The sequence below is a fragment of the Lissotriton helveticus genome, chromosome 5_1, assembly GCF_964261635.1.
Source record: "Lissotriton helveticus chromosome 5_1, aLisHel1.1, whole genome shotgun sequence".
Taxonomy (NCBI): Eukaryota; Metazoa; Chordata; class Amphibia; order Caudata; family Salamandridae; genus Lissotriton; species Lissotriton helveticus.
The window spans coordinates 1,836,700,061-1,836,712,815 of NC_136065.1; the positions used below are offsets into that span (position 1 = coordinate 1,836,700,061).

A 12,755-nucleotide genomic window follows, 5' to 3' on the forward strand; every position below is an offset into this window, starting at 1 on the left:
CCAAACCTGTTTCTCAAACCTCAGAATTCAATGAATGGCGACAAGCAAATGCAAACGTAACACAGAACTCACTAAAGAAGTGACAACAACTCAAAAACCACACACATTCGGGCCTTTCCAGGTTTATATTTGGATAGCCTCAACTCATATCAAATGGAAACTGATGGAGACCCATATATCAAGTTTATAGAGGTATGAAGTTACATTTATAGAGACCTGCAATGTAATGTAAGAAATGTAAGAAACCTGCCAATTTCATTCTATTTGCGAAGTATGAAAACTCCCCTGCCAAACTCCCATGCAAGTCAAAATAGGGAGGATCCACAGAAACGATCATAGTCCAATAAGGGGAAAACCACAACTCTTTCTTAAGCCCAGTGAACGGAAACCCCCAGTTCCTATTCAAGTCCAATGTATTAAACGCCTCCACGTCCCATCCAAATTCCATGCGCACCCGATGCATGAAAGACCCTTCCCAATCCAGTTAAGGAAAGCACCTCGCTCTCATCCAACTGCAAACTGGATGAAGCACAGCTCTCAAGTGCATTGTAAATAAAGTGTAATCTAATGCAATAAAACATGCATTACTTTCAAGAGCTGGTGAATACTCCGTGATTCTCAGCTCGGTGGTCTGAGAGCACATTTCTCCACCCCCCTTCACTCTCACGCCCCTTGCTCACCACCATGTCCTCTCCTCCAGCCACACTTGCTAAGCAGAGTCATACATCTCCCATTCTCTCACATATGTATTGCGACCTCCTTACCTAAGTAATGCGATGCGGTCTGACAAACTCCCGACGAGCAGATCCGGATAGGAATTGTCATCCACATCAAGCCCACCATTAAGAGAGTAGCCGAAGGTGCGTATTCCAGCAGGCCCCACATCCTTCCCATCAATAACCTAGAGGAGAAGGAAAAACGAGGAAATTAAGAGTGAATACATACAGCAGGTGTTTCAGAAAGACTCGGCAGATGTTAAAAACATGCAGCCCTATATGTGGGTCTCCAGCGTCTGAACATGTACAACTGAGGGCTAAAAGCTGTTTAATTCTAAAACTGGTGAAATCGGAGTACACAACAAATCTTGATCTCAATGGCATTAGAGGTCACCGTCCCTTCCACAGCTCGAGAGCTCTGCTATCTAGAGCATTACTATGTGCAAGATAAAAAATACCTCCTTTGAAGGGGTTATTTAAAGTTGGACGCTGTGGGACATCTGCCAAAAACTGGTGGATGTCTTATCTGCCGGTTTACACCCCAAATAGTACAAACTAAACACCCACCAATTTTTGGTGAATGCCTCTCATCCAGCAAACCTTAAATAATCCAGACATCTGCAATCTTATGTTAACTCTAAGGCCATGATAGTGTTATGTATTATATATCTTTAGCTAATAAATAGATATAATGTCGAAGTTCAGAATCAATGTAATATATGCAGCTAGAACGACAGTACAACTCTCTAAGCAATTAGACTCTTTGTGGCCGATGTTGAGCTTGGCGGACAGGCTACGCTGTCGCAAACGCCCCATTTAGAGATGGGCAGAGCTTAATTATTCTATTGACGGACAGCCCGTTGGCTATGCAGATGGAATACTTCCTCCAAATCCCCGATGGAGGAGCCATTGGGGAGAGGACATTACACAGGCCATTCTATTTCGAATAGATAGTTTAATGCCCTTTTTCTTGCCCATCGCCTGAAGTAAAAAAAAAATGGTGGTGAGGGACAGGAAAACAACAATAACGGAAATACCCAGACAATAGGGGCCATTCGTTTTTTGTTTTTCAAAAACAAACTATCACCCTGGGAATTTGTTTTTCAAAAACTAAATAATGTCAATAGTTTGGTATATGACTGTTAATACCGAAAGCAGAAGTAACACCAAATGTTTCAGCACATTGAAAGGAACTGGCATGATGGTTGTTCTTTTCAGTGTAAAGAGTTGTACACGCTCCTTGACTTTCAGATAATTTATGCTGATTTTAGGAGAAGTGCCACATGTAAGAGGAAGGAGCACTCATAGTAATTCAACATCACTGTCAATAATAGACTAATATTGTATTCATATTAGCAACAGTATTTAAAGCAGGAGTTCTTCCTTTTTGGCAATCTTCAAGTTGTTATTTCTCAATTACTGTCCCAAAACATGTCAACCTCTGAACAGCTCACGGGTGAAAGGATCTGTGAAGCTTCTTCGAACCAAAAATACTCAAATAACCCAGATTTAATTCCTACTTTAGCTGGTTCAGCCCTCAATGGTACGACAAAGTAGAACACTTCTTGCCAGGGTGTTTTCCCTGTGGGTATTCTGAAGGGAGAAAAGTGTAGCTGTTGTAAAGCTCTCTTACCTGACTGGGGGTTTTCAAAAGACCCTGGGCGCTGCTGTGGTAAATGTACACTTTACCATAATCCTCGAAAGGTGCCCCGACTGCAATATCTGTTGGAGGGAGAGACGAAAGATGATAGGGCAGTTTACTGGACACAAACTACAACTGATACTGTCTAGAATGCCAGAGTTAAGAACACAACAAAAACAGACACTCAACGAGCATGGGGGAAAGGAAGTGAGAGGGGAGAGAAAGAATACACAAAAATACTAAACAAAATGGAGGCAAACAGAAATAGGGCAAGCAGCTCTAATTCACAGCTATTTGCATGTGTAAGTTCAACTGCATGTGCAAATAACTTGATTTTAGAGTGCAAATTCACTTTTTCAATTCAGAGAAATGTATTTGCACTTTAAGTATTTGCACTACCTCAACGGACAAACCTGCCATACTCATGGAACACTTGCACTTCCAACTGCAGCTCAGCCATTCCATGGTCATCTCAGGCACCCTTGCATATTGACCGCCAGCACCCCGCACCACATCAGCAACCTCGTCAATGACTATCACTCTTATCGCCATTAGATTCAATGCCTTCCTCCTGCTCGGCAATCTCAGCATTCATCTCGACTCCACGGACTTCCTAGAGAGCTGTGACAACATCGGACTCACACAGCTTGTGTAAGGCCTGACTGATCAGTGCCAAGCTCACCATCATCAGCTCATTCGACCTCAGTGGAAACTACCCAGACAGCTGGGGACACGCACAGGTCACAGCTCTCCTGAGGAAACCCTCAGCCAACCTCAAAGTTCTCAGCAACTACACTCCCATCACGCAGAGTCTTGGAGAAAGAGCTCAACCAGGAGCTCTCTGCCAATCTTAAACAGGACCACCTCCTGGATTCCACCCCAGCCAGGGTTCCGCAGCAACCACAGCATGGAAACCACCCTCCTGGAAGCAACAGACGACATCCGGTCCATCATGGACAGTGGAGAAACCGCTGTTTTCATCCTACATGACCTCTTCACGGTGTTAGGCACCATCTCCAATGGTACCCTCATTGCCAGACTCCAGGACTGAGGAACCAACAGCCCACCCTGATCTGGTTTGCCTCCTTCCTCTCCAACAGAACACAAAGAGATAGAATCTCCACGTTCACCTCCAAACACAAGAAGCTCATCTGCGGAGTCCCACAGTGGTGTTCCCTCAGCCAAACCCTGTTCAAAGTGTGCACTGCACCTCTCGCCCACATCATAATAACCCACTGCATCAACATTGTATCCTATGCAGATGACCGCTCATCCGCTTCCTCATTGACACGAACAAAACAACCAGGACCAACTTCACTGCCTGCATGTTCAAGGTGGCCAACTGGATGCAAGCGAACTGCCTCAAACGAATATGACACTTTACAACGCAGGCGTTACAATGCGTGTCATTACAACACATTTTTTACAACGCATGTTGTTACAACGCATAATCCATTACAACGCAATTACTGTTATAACTCTGCCGTGGCGTTACTTTGGGGAATGCGTTGTAATGGATTATGCGATGTAATGACATGCGTTGTAATGGATTTTGCGTTGTAAAACATTTGTTGTAATGACACGCGTCGTAATGTGTGCATTGTAAACAATGTTTCCCACCTCTAACTGAACATGGAAAAACAGAGCTCCTGATCTTTGGAAGTAGGTTTTCCTACTGGGACTTCTGGACAGACTATGCTGGAAACCTCAGCCTCATCCTTGAAGACAAACTCACGATGAACAAGCAGGTCAATGTTGTGATCGCATCCTGCTGCCACATCCTCAGAATCTTTTGTAAGATATTCAAATTGCTTGTCACTCATACAAGACGCAAGGTCATCCCGGCCCCCTCATCACCAGCAGACTAGACTATGGCAGAGCACTCTATTTCGGAGTCTCCAACTAACTCACACAAAGACTCCAGACCATCCAAAACACAGCTGGCAGACTCACCATAGACATTCCAGGAAGCACTCGCATCACTCCCTAACTCGCTGTATTACACTGGCTACCCATCCAGAAAAGTTGCAAATAACCAACGTACCTTAATGACCAACTCCAACTCTACTGACCCTCAAGACAAATACACTCCACCTCTCATTCCCTTGCACAAATCACCCACATCTGCAGAAGCAAGATAGGGGGGGGGGGGGGGGCGCTTTCTCCTTCTTCGTCGCCAAAAACCTGAACTAACTTCAACACATCAGGACTGCTACCCCACTTCTCAACTTCCAGAAGAAACTGAAGCTATGGCTGTTCAACTAGGAGCAATGCCGGGCCTATACTCCTGTTCCAGTGCCTGGATACCCCCATGGGTCAGAAGCTGTGCCATACAAATCTACATAACATAAAGTGATTTGGACCAGCATAACAGTATGGCGGTAAGGAGTCCTATTACAAGAAAGTAAATCTGCTCGCATGCAGTGAGTTGGCTTTCCAGAATGGGGAAACCCTGGAAAGTTTGGGAACACCCACAAGCCTGTGAGTCTGTGAATATTCACAGACTTTCCCCCAGCTCCTTCCAGTCCTGGAAATGGTTGAATATTTTCTCCTGTCAAGTGAAGGAGCAAATCCCCTTACAAGCTAAGGATGCATGGTGGCACTCCCCTAATTGGAGAGAGCACACAAGAACAGGTTTCTCAGCAGTGAAGAATATTTTTAGTTGGACAGAAAAAAAGAAATGTGCAGTTGCCCTAATGCACAGCATGTTCACATGCTCAACTGTAAGCTAAGTACATGTGCAAATAGCTTTGCATGAATATAAATAGGAAATCACAAACGTTGCCAAGGAGTTCTCCCAGAAACCCATGTGTTCTCTGAGAAAAATGTTATCAGCCACATTTGAACACTTACACACAAGTGAAAAGGAAAAACACCTTGGATAGACTACAGAAGTCTAATATGCATTTGATACAAACAATATCCAACAAGCATTAAAAAAAGATAAGCAAAGGAGATGCAAAATCAATAGACCAGAGCTTCATTCCTATCACATAAAGCATGTACAAATTCCATACATTTTGGTTGTAAATGTATATACTTTTACCTAAAGTTCTAGTGAATTAATAAGTGGAATATGTGACATACTGACACCTACAGATAGGCCCTAACAAACAGGTGCAGGTCTTTTCTCAGGAAAAGAATGTGAGAAGACCTTAGGATACTTTTTTTCTAGAAAAAGCTGACTCTTCTACTTACTGCAATCCTTGCTTTGCTGTGTTAACTTCAGAACGCTTCTATGTTTACTAAGGCAGGTTAACATGTGAAGTGTACAACACAGGATAACAAAATAGAAACTTTTTTAAAATGCATTTGTTTGTGCATTAAAGAAAAGGTTTTACTGAGCTTCAAGCAGGTAAGAAAAACAAAATCTCAACTGATTAATAAAATATTTCAGCACATGGTAAGGCACATAAGTGGATTTCCATTGGTATACTTCCATTACTCTTTACTGTCTGACACTTTTGGCAATATTGCGTACTCTTTCGTCTATAAATTCTAGTCACTTAAATCGGACTTCTCTTTGTATCCACGTCCTGCCAACATCTTTCATCCTTGGTCTCTTGTTAGACCCATCATCATTGGCCTGGTTTTCCCCCTAACATTTTGCCTTCAACCCTCCTGTTTACTGGCTTCATTTTTGCTGGCTTTAGGATTTTGTGCATTTTACCACTGCTAACCAGTGATAAAGTGCTTGTGCTCTATCCTTAAAACATGGTAGAAGTGGTTTATACCAAATTGGCATATTGAATGTACTTGTAAGCCCCCACTAAAGTGGCACTGCCTGTACCCAGGGCCTGTAAATTAAATGCTACTAGTGGGCCTGCAGCACTGATTGTACCACCCACCTAAACAGCACTTTAAACATGTCTCAAACCTGCCATTGCAGCCTGTGTGTGCAGTTTTAAACCACCATTTTGACCTGGCAAAACAAACCTTTGCCAGGCCCAAACAGTCCTTTTTTTGGTCTCGGCCTGCATAGGCTGCGCTTGCGAGCAATGTTGTTTTTCAGTATGGGGGCTTGAACCCGCCCCTCTTCTCCATTGGCTGGCCTCCTAAACGGAGGCCAGCCATTGGAGGAGAGGGGAGTCACTCCGTTCAAGCCCGGATTCGGGGGGGGGTGTTTTTTAGGTTTTTTCTCTCCTCTACCCATTGGCTGCTATTTTACATTCCAGCCAAGGGAAGAGGAGAGAAAGAAAAACACTCCTCCGAATCCCAAAATGATGCTGTGTTTCTCCGAGGCATTTCTACATCGCCTTGTTGTAAATATTTTTGTCCACCCTAAGCGTGGAAGGGTATACTCAATCATGAGTCCCTTGCTCATTGCACCATCAGGATTCAAGCAAGCCGGGCCGAAGACGGCTGTAATGCCAGAAACCGGTCCCCGGAAGCTTGTTTCCTTCCCAGTGTAAGAATTGGCTTTTGTAGTTTGGTTTGCCCTGTTCCCATCATGCACTGGGACAGGAACAGACTAATTTGCATACAGCCAGGTTCTGAAACTGGGATGGTGCAATGAGCTAAAAAACGGTGTTGGATCTAGCCCTGATCTTTTGACTGGGTGAGAGTATTCTGCTTAATTCAGAGACTCTGTCCCTCACCACCCCTTGTTGTAAATATTTGTGTCCACCCTAAGCGTGGAAGGGTATACTCAGACATGAGTCCCTTGCTCATTGCACCATCAGGATTCAAGCAAGCCGGGCCGAAGACGGCTGTAATGCCAGAAACCGGTCCCCGGAAGCTTGTTTCCTTCCCAGTGTAAGAATTGGCTTTTGTAGTTTGGTTTGCCCTGTTCCCATCATGCACTGGGACAGGAACAGACTAATTTGCATACAGCCAGGTTCTGAAACTGGGATGGTGCAATGAGCTAAAAAACGGTGTTGGATCTAGCCCTGATCTTTTGACTGGGTGAGAGTATTCTGCTTAATTCAGAGACTCTGTCCCTCACCACCCCTTGTTGTAAATATTTTTGTCCACCCTAAGCGTGGAAGGGTATACTCAGACATGAGTCCCTTGCTCATTGCACCATTAGGATTCAAGCAAGCCGGGCCGAAGACGGCTGTAATGCCAGAAACCGGTCCCCGGAAGCTTGTTTCCTTCCCAGTGTAAGAATTGGCTTTTGTAGTTTGGTTTGCCCTGTTCCCATCATGCACTGGGACAGGAACAGACTAATTTGCATACAGCCAGGTTCTGAAACTGGGATGGTGCAATGAGCTAAAAAACGGTGTTGGATCTAGCCCTGATCTTTTGACTGGGTGAGAGTATTCTGCTTAATTCAGAGACTCTGTCCCTCACCACCCCTTGTTGTAAATACTATCCTTAAAACATGGTAGAAGTGGTTTATACCAAATTGGCATATTGAATGTACTTGTAAGCCCCCACTAAAGTGGCACTGCCTGTACCCAGGGCCTGTAAATTAAATGCTACTAGTGGGCCTGCAGCACTGATTGTGCCACCCACCTAAACAGCACTTTAAACATGTCTCAAACCTGCCATTGCAGCCTGTGTGTGCAGTTTTAAACCACCATTTTGACCTGGCAAAACAAACCTTTGCCAGGCCCAAACAGTCCTTTTTTTGGTCTCGGCCTGCGTAGGCTGCGCTTGCGAGCAATGTTGTTTTTCAGTATGGGGGCTTGAACCCGCCCCTCTTCTCCATTGGCTGGCTTCCTAAACGGAGGCCAGCCATTGGAGGAGAGGGGAGTCACTCCGTTCAAGCCCGGATTCGGGGGGGGGGGGGGTTTTTTAGGTTCTTTCTCTCCTCTACCCATTGGCTGCTATTTTACATTCCAGCCAAGGGAAGAGGAGAGAAAGAAAAACACGCCTCCGAATCCCAAAATGATGCTGTGTTTCTCCGAGGCATTTCTACATCGCCTCGGAGAAACATGGTGGTGTTCAGGGACACCCTCACTCTGCAAGGAGAGTTCACTGTGGCACACACACTCGGCTGTGACGGGGACAGTATCTCACAGCCCTCCCCGCTGCTCCGATGGCTCTTAGCACACGCTAACAGCGTGTGTAGAGGGCTCCTATGATCCGGCGAGCTGGAGTCTCTCTCCTGACTATCGGGTCCCGACGACCATCTTGATGCTCCTGAACTGCATCAACGCCGGGACCGCACACATCGCTCGGGTCCAGCCGGAGGGAGGCACTCGATTCTGTCACTCACCCGCTACGACGTTAAGCCATTTTGCCCCGTTCTTCCTTTTCCGGCTGCACCCGGACCTTCTTTTGTTTCCGTTGCACGCTTCCAACGCCTCCCTAACAATGTCGCCGGCTCCCGGGCACCCCCGCAGGAGCAGCATTTTCCCTTTCACCCGCTCCCTTCCTCTCGCTCCGTGGCAGCCCATCTCCCTCCCTCCCTCCCTCTTATGGTTGAAAAAACGGAATAAAGCAGATTTATAAGCCGTTTATGAAAACAGAAGGTGCCACGACTTGAGCACGGGAGGTTCCAAGATATATGTTTTTTTTAAAAAAGTAAAGCACGCGGTTTGGTATTTGCGCCCACGCTCGGTATAAAACACCCCACGTTAGTACCTTACAGGTAGTGTTTCAATTATATGTAAACAAACGGTGAAGTGCAGTGCGATTAAGGAGTGCGTTTTTCAGCGAAGCCACTGGATGACATGCGCAAAGTGCCTGTTTAGGTAAGGCGCACGCGCAAGACAATTTGACCTGCAGGCGAGGTGACAGAGAAATGCAGCGCGCGCAATGCTATGGCTTGATGTCGGCGCAGTGACGTCAGAGTTGGTGGACGCGGTTTGTTGTGCTTCGGAACTAAAGATGGCAGCCCGTGGTGGACCCGCAGCTTCATCCACGCTAGGTGCTGCACCTTCCCACTTTTCAGCTCTTTTGCTTCAGTTTACGGCAATTACAGGTGAGCCAATGATTGTGGGGGAACCTACGCTTGAAACTGGGAGGGGGGAGCAGATGAACAACAGTCTTTTTGAGGAAAAGTATTATTTGAACCCCTAAATAATGAGGGAAACGCAAGCCACGCGGAGAAGCGTTGGAGGCGGAGTCTTATTTCTGCCAAGAAGGAACGGAGAAACATCTGGAGTGTCAACAAAGTGGATGGAGTTTGGGAGAAACGGTTTGTGTTTAGGAGCTTATTGGAAGGTTGTTCTATGGGGAGAAGACCAACATTTGGTAGGGAGAGGACAGCACTGTCTGTGTGTGTGTGTGGCTCTGTCTGTGTGTGTGTGGCTCGGTCTGTGTGTGTGGCTCGGTCTGTGTGTGTGGCTGTGTGTGTGTGTGAGTGTGTGTGTCTGTGTGTGTGTGTGGCTCTGTGTGTGTGGCTCTGTGTGTGTGTGGCTCTGTGTGTGTGTGTGGCTCTGTGTGTGTGTGTGGCTCTGTGTGTGTGTGTGGCTCTGTGTGTGTGAGGCTCTGTGTGTGTAGCTTTTTTTGTAGGTGGCTCTATGTGCAAGTGGCTCTGTGTGTGTGCGTTGGTGGCTCTGTGTGTGTGTGTGGCTCTGTGTGTGTAGCTGTTTTTGCAGGTGGCTCTATGTGGGGGTGGCTCTGTGTGTGTGGATGGCTCTGTGTGTGTGTAGGTGGCTCTGTGTGTGTGTGTGTGTAGGTGGCTGTGTGTGTGGGTGGCTCTATGTGAATGACTGTGTGGGTGGCTCTGTATGTGTGTGTGGGTGGCTTTGTGTGTTTGGCTCTGTGTGGGTGCAAATGCAATAGGTCTCGCATTTGCGAGCGATTAAGCTATTGGCATTGTAAATGATAATGCCATTTATTTATGTTTTAAAAACCAACACATAAATAAAAATAATTTCATGAGCAATGCTAATAGCTCTAACTTTAACAATGCAGAGACCATTGCATTGTAAATGCTTGCAATTCATACGTCACCTCTAGGACAGGTCCCTGGATAGCCCTGAGGGCAGGGTGCAAAGTATATAAAAAACAGGACATTTACTCTCACGTTTTACATCTCCTGGTAGGGAAAAACTCCTATAATTGTTTCTCACTACTGCATTATATTTAATAAGCTTTAAATGGGAACAGGTAACTCGTTCAAGTTTGGTGTCTTGAATTGTAATGAAAAATAGCAACTTATAGTGAAGCTGGTTTTAAAAATGCAATTTTGAAAATGCCACTTTTAGTTTGCATTTTCCTGCCTTAGCTATTTGGTACCTGCAGCCTGTCTCTAGGTCACATGACTGAGTGTAGTTGACAGTTGGACTTTGTGTATTACTCCTGCACAGCCACACACAAAAGGGGGCTTAGGTGTGCCTGGATGGGCAATTACAGGCAGGATGGAAGGGAGGAGATTGGCACAGCCCCACTTACACTTGTATAGGCTGTGTCCTGCCTCCACACAAAGGACTGCATACCCCCTGTAGTTCTTCTGGAGTCAGGGCAAGAAAGGTAGAACGCCTGTGCACTTGAAAGGTAAGCCTCTAGAAACGTTTCCACTTGAAAGGCAGAACTGGGTATAAATATTGGCCCTCAGACACCAACTCTTTAGTACACATCTAGACCTGTGGATACTCTGCCAGGAAGAACTGCTGTGCTGCTGAAAGGACTGCCACTCTGCAGGACTGCTGCTCTGAAGCACTGCTACCCTGCTGTGCTGGCCAGCTGCCCTCTTGCCTGTCTGAGAAGAACAGGACCTGCATCTATTGAACCCATGACCCCCAAGTGACTCCAAGGGTTACGGGGCTTGCCTCCTGACTTGAGCCTCAGGGACAGAAGGATAAAACAACCTGGCCCCAGCACCTGGACTCTGCCATCTGTGAATCTACCCTGCCAAGTGGTGCTACCCCAGTCCTTCATCCCTGGAGGTGAGCCTAAGGTGTTCTGCTAGCCTCTGTGGATCCAGCAGAACCAACTCATCTTTTCGGCTGCGCGGCTCAACCCCAGGTAGAACCAATGCATCATTGTCCCCGCGTGGATCGTCCCATTCACAAAGACCCACATCGCGGCCCACCGCCTTATCAGAATCACCGCTGCGTGATACATCCTTGGCGCAGGCCCTCATTTACCTCATCAACGGCAGCCTCGATGACGACGACAGACACCGCATTGCAGCCCCCCAGAACCGATGCATCGCTTCCGGTGGTGACGCATCTTCGATGCAGACCTTCAAATGCTCCAACAACCAGGACTTTAGGATTTACTTTGTTCAGTGGCCTCACTGGGTCCCAAAGCTGGCTTGTGCTTCATCATGCTCAGCCTGAACTTGTGACAGTGGCAAGGTCCAGCACGACCAGATATCCACTGTTGGCGCTTTGTGCTTTTTTTGGCACGGTTTTCCTTGAAATCTTCAAACTTACATCTCTCCAGTTCTGCGGTTTGGATTTTTGTTGTGTTGGTCTAGTTTTATTTATTAAAATTTACACCATTTTTCTAATCTGGTGTAGGGTTCTTTTTGTGTGGTATTTTCACTCTATTACTGATTGAAATGATGTACAAATACTTTACGCATTGCCTCTTCGTTAAGCCTGACTACTCTGTGCCAAGCTACCAGAGGGTTGAGCACAGGTTAATTTAGGGTTGGCTTGTGCATCACACTGACAAGGATTGTGGTGCTGCTTGACCAGGGATCACACCCCAATCAACCAACAACCCAATTACAGCGCGTGGCTTTTCACCAGCAGTTGCCAGTGTGGATACTGGTGTCATTCTGACAGATGGATGAAGCAATGTCTTTCCAAGTGTGGAGAGAAGGGGGGACATTTACCCCAATGAGCACTTTATCTCATTCGAGGATGCCTGGGCGGAGTTTGTTCTAGGGCCTGATTTCTTTCTGCATTAAGATGGCTTGGTAGAGATAGCCAAGCAGACCTGCACCACATTTTCGGTGGTACCAACAACATCAGACACTTTGAGGACCCCATTGTAATGTAGGTCAGGGAGGCACTTGATATCACTGATATATAAAGCCCTGACGGTAGAGGTGGTTGGTGGCGGGGTGCGGGCCCAGATGGCTTGGGAGGGGAACATGGGGGATCCCATTGATGACAAAGATTGGGCTCGCGTATGCACTCTCACACAATCTTTATCGAGCAATGCTCACTTTGAGCTGGTTCATTATAACTTTTTGCTTCACTCTTACCTGACCCCCTTGACTCTATGGCGAATATCTCGGTTCCGGTCTGACAGCTGCCCTCGGTGAGGGATTCAGTGGGCAGACTTCCTTAAACTGGCCTGGGGCTGCTGCGCAGTATTGCATTTTTGGGTTCGGGTGGTGGGTGAACTCGTCGGTACCACATTACTAAGTCCCATGCTAACTTCAAAATGCTGCTTGCTGGGGGACATCAGGCTGCCCATAGGCTGTGAGATGGCTGGTCTAGCTAGATGTAGGGTGGCCATTACTTGGATGGGACAGCACGCCCCGGAGATAGTTTGGGGACGGGGCAGAATGGATGCTAGCAGATGAGGATCATATGAAATGT

The 12,755-nt window shown here is 46.6% G+C and overlaps 1 protein-coding gene across 1 annotated transcript in view; it reads right to left on the minus strand.

Moving 5' to 3' along the window:
* Positions 1-12,755, minus strand: part of ITGA3 (integrin subunit alpha 3) — a 342,715-nt gene that overhangs the window by 86,054 nt on the left and 243,906 nt on the right. Inside the window, exons 8-9 of the mRNA XM_078645244.1 lie at positions 2,350-2,438; positions 765-901 (exon numbers count right to left, since the gene is read on the minus strand). Of these exons, the coding sequence (XP_078501370.1) occupies positions 765-901; positions 2,350-2,438 (226 nt within the window). The remainder of the gene's footprint in view (positions 1-764; positions 902-2,349; positions 2,439-12,755) is intronic.